Raw genomic sequence first — 2,500 nt, 5'->3', positions numbered from 1 at the left:
CGAATAAAAGGAGACAAATTTTTCCGTTATCATTCTGCTTGGGTTATGATTTTGCCATTATGTTCCCATGAATAATGTCATCCTGTCTTCTTAGAATTTTATCATTTCTAGATAATCTGAAAGAGAGCACTCCATTGCTTCATATATATGACATATGAAAACCTCTCGTAGGAAAGACAAAACAAATTCAAAGAGCGTAAAATGCATCACATATATCTTTTATTATTTGCTCTCTATTGTGCACATTGTAACATATCAGAACTTAAAGTATCTTTGTCATAAAATAATAAAAAAAATGATAAAACAAAATAAAGCTAAGATATAACCATAAATCCTTTCAGTAGATAAATATATTGAGTTACTATTAGAATCTCTTCTGCATGGCATGTAACGGGAGCCACATTTCCAAAAAAATATGTTCACAATAGTACAATATTTCCTCTAGGTCAAAAAGGGGTTCCAGTTGGCCGAGCTTCCGACTCTCGCTTTCTCACCCTTGTCTGTCTCTATCATGTCCGTAAAATCAAGGGTGTTGGCCGACTGCTGGCCCTCGGGTGAAGTTAGGATGGTTTGCCGGATCTTCCTGATTTTTCTTAATCTCTCGAGCCAATTGCTGGCGTATGGATTATGGGGTGGACGGTTTAACGACTCCCATATCATGGAAGCAAGCTGAAAAGACAGAATAGATTTAAGCTTAACACGGTTGGGAATAATTATCTCTGATGCACAAAATCTTAAATATTGCTATAAATAATGCCTGAGAGATAATGGTATTATAGAATATAATAAATGAATCATATAAGTATCAAGTTAATAAACTGCAGATACTAAGAGCATGTAAAAAATGGCTTATCTTCAAATCAAGCTAGCAAATACCGGTGAAAAAACAACCCAAGAGAGGCTAAAAGACTACCAGATCATAATAAGTAAATGCCCTAAAATCAGGTAGCAATAGATCCAAAAATTGATGATGATGATGATGATGATGATGATTAATGATGGTGATCATGACTGATGATGATGATGATGATGATGATTCATGATGGTGATCATGATGATGATGATGATGATGATGATGATGATGATGATCATATGATGATGATGATGATGATTCATGATGGTGATCATGATGATGATGATGATGATGATGATGATGATGATGATGATGATGATGAGGATGAGGATGATGAGGATGATAATGATAATGATGATAATGATGATGATGATGATAATGTTGATGTTGATGTTGATGTTGATGTTGTTGTTGATGATGACTGATGTTGCTTGATAATGTTGATAATGAAGAAAACAATCTTTTGCCGATGGCTGATCAATACAGAGAATAGCCCACACTCACATCTGCGTGAAGAGCAAGCTGACGCACGAGAATGGGAAGGTTAGTGTCAGACACTAATCGAGGGTCCCCGCCTCCGCCAACAAAATCAGCCAATTCTGGTCGACAGAGTACACCAACGCTATTGGTGGAGTGGTCGGCCGGCACCACCTCAACAATGGTGTGGTTGAACTGACCCTGGAGGGATCCCACACAAATATAATTAGGATTGTTCCTCACTGTGACCTAGATTAACAAATTAATATATTATAACAATAACATATGCACTTGTTTCTATGGATGTCATGCTTAAAAATGATGGAAAAAGAAGATAATAGGATATTGCTTTTTATCTTATCTGTCTAGCCAAGTTCAAATGAAGTAAGACAATACCTTAATACAATAAGGTACCAGTTTCTCTCTATAAAGCCTAATTTTACTCACACACACTCTCTCACTCATACTAGCACAAACATGTGTGCACATGCACACTCTCACTCATTCTCTTTCTCTCACTCTCACTCTCTCTTGCACTCACACTCACACTCACACTCTCACTCTCTCTTGCACTCACACTCACACTCACACACACACTCTCACTCTCTCTTGCACTCACACTCACACTCACACACACACTCTCACTCTCTTTCTCACTCTCACACCAATAAGTACAAATAATCTTTTATTCTTACCTTAATAGTATTGATATTATATGACTGACCACTCTCATTGTAAACTATGGTAACATAATTGTTGCCTATATGTTTCTTCTTTCCTGTGCAATTTGGATCAGACTCTTTCGTGGGCATTAGCGTTGCAATATGGTAAACAACCTGGAAGTGAATGTAAGTAGAATCATACAAATAGGTCAATGAATAAAATAATATTGCAATGTTTATACTTGTTGCTGTATATAAGAAGCATTCACGTCTGAGTATTCTGGATATTTTACGTATATTTTGAATAATGAAAAACATTTAACTTTCTTAACTCCCCAAGATTTTAAATATCCAAGATGGCCAAAATCTACATGCTCATCAGGACTTAAAGAGTATCTTGCTTTTTGAAACTCTTTAAGGCTTTGTAAACCATGAATATAAATAACTAGGTATACCTTTTTCCTATATAACAACTTAAGAAGCCATCCATAAAATGTTTCTATATATA

The 2,500-nt window shown here is 35.8% G+C and overlaps 1 protein-coding gene across 13 annotated transcripts in view; it reads right to left on the bottom strand.

Moving 5' to 3' along the window:
* The window catches only part of gig (TSC complex subunit tuberin), a 29,210-nt gene that overhangs the window by 363 nt on the left and 26,347 nt on the right, over positions 1-2,500 (bottom strand). For all 13 annotated transcript variants that reach the window (XM_070122193.1, XM_070122197.1, XM_070122204.1 and 10 more), the window contains 3 exons: positions 2,026-2,166; positions 1,358-1,531; positions 1-669 (listed from right to left, as the gene is read on the bottom strand). The exon at positions 1-669 is cut by the window's left edge and continues 363 nt beyond it. In XM_070122193.1, coding sequence (XP_069978294.1) covers positions 442-669; positions 1,358-1,531; positions 2,026-2,166 — 543 coding nt within the window. In that variant the 3' untranslated portion in view covers positions 1-441. The remainder of the gene's footprint in view (positions 670-1,357; positions 1,532-2,025; positions 2,167-2,500) is intronic.

The sequence above is a fragment of the Penaeus vannamei genome, chromosome 5, assembly GCF_042767895.1.
Source record: "Penaeus vannamei isolate JL-2024 chromosome 5, ASM4276789v1, whole genome shotgun sequence".
NCBI lineage: Eukaryota > Metazoa > Arthropoda > Malacostraca > Decapoda > Penaeidae > Penaeus > Penaeus vannamei.
Note: the sequence above shows the minus strand (reverse complement) of the source record. Positions and strands in the feature narration are given on the sequence as shown.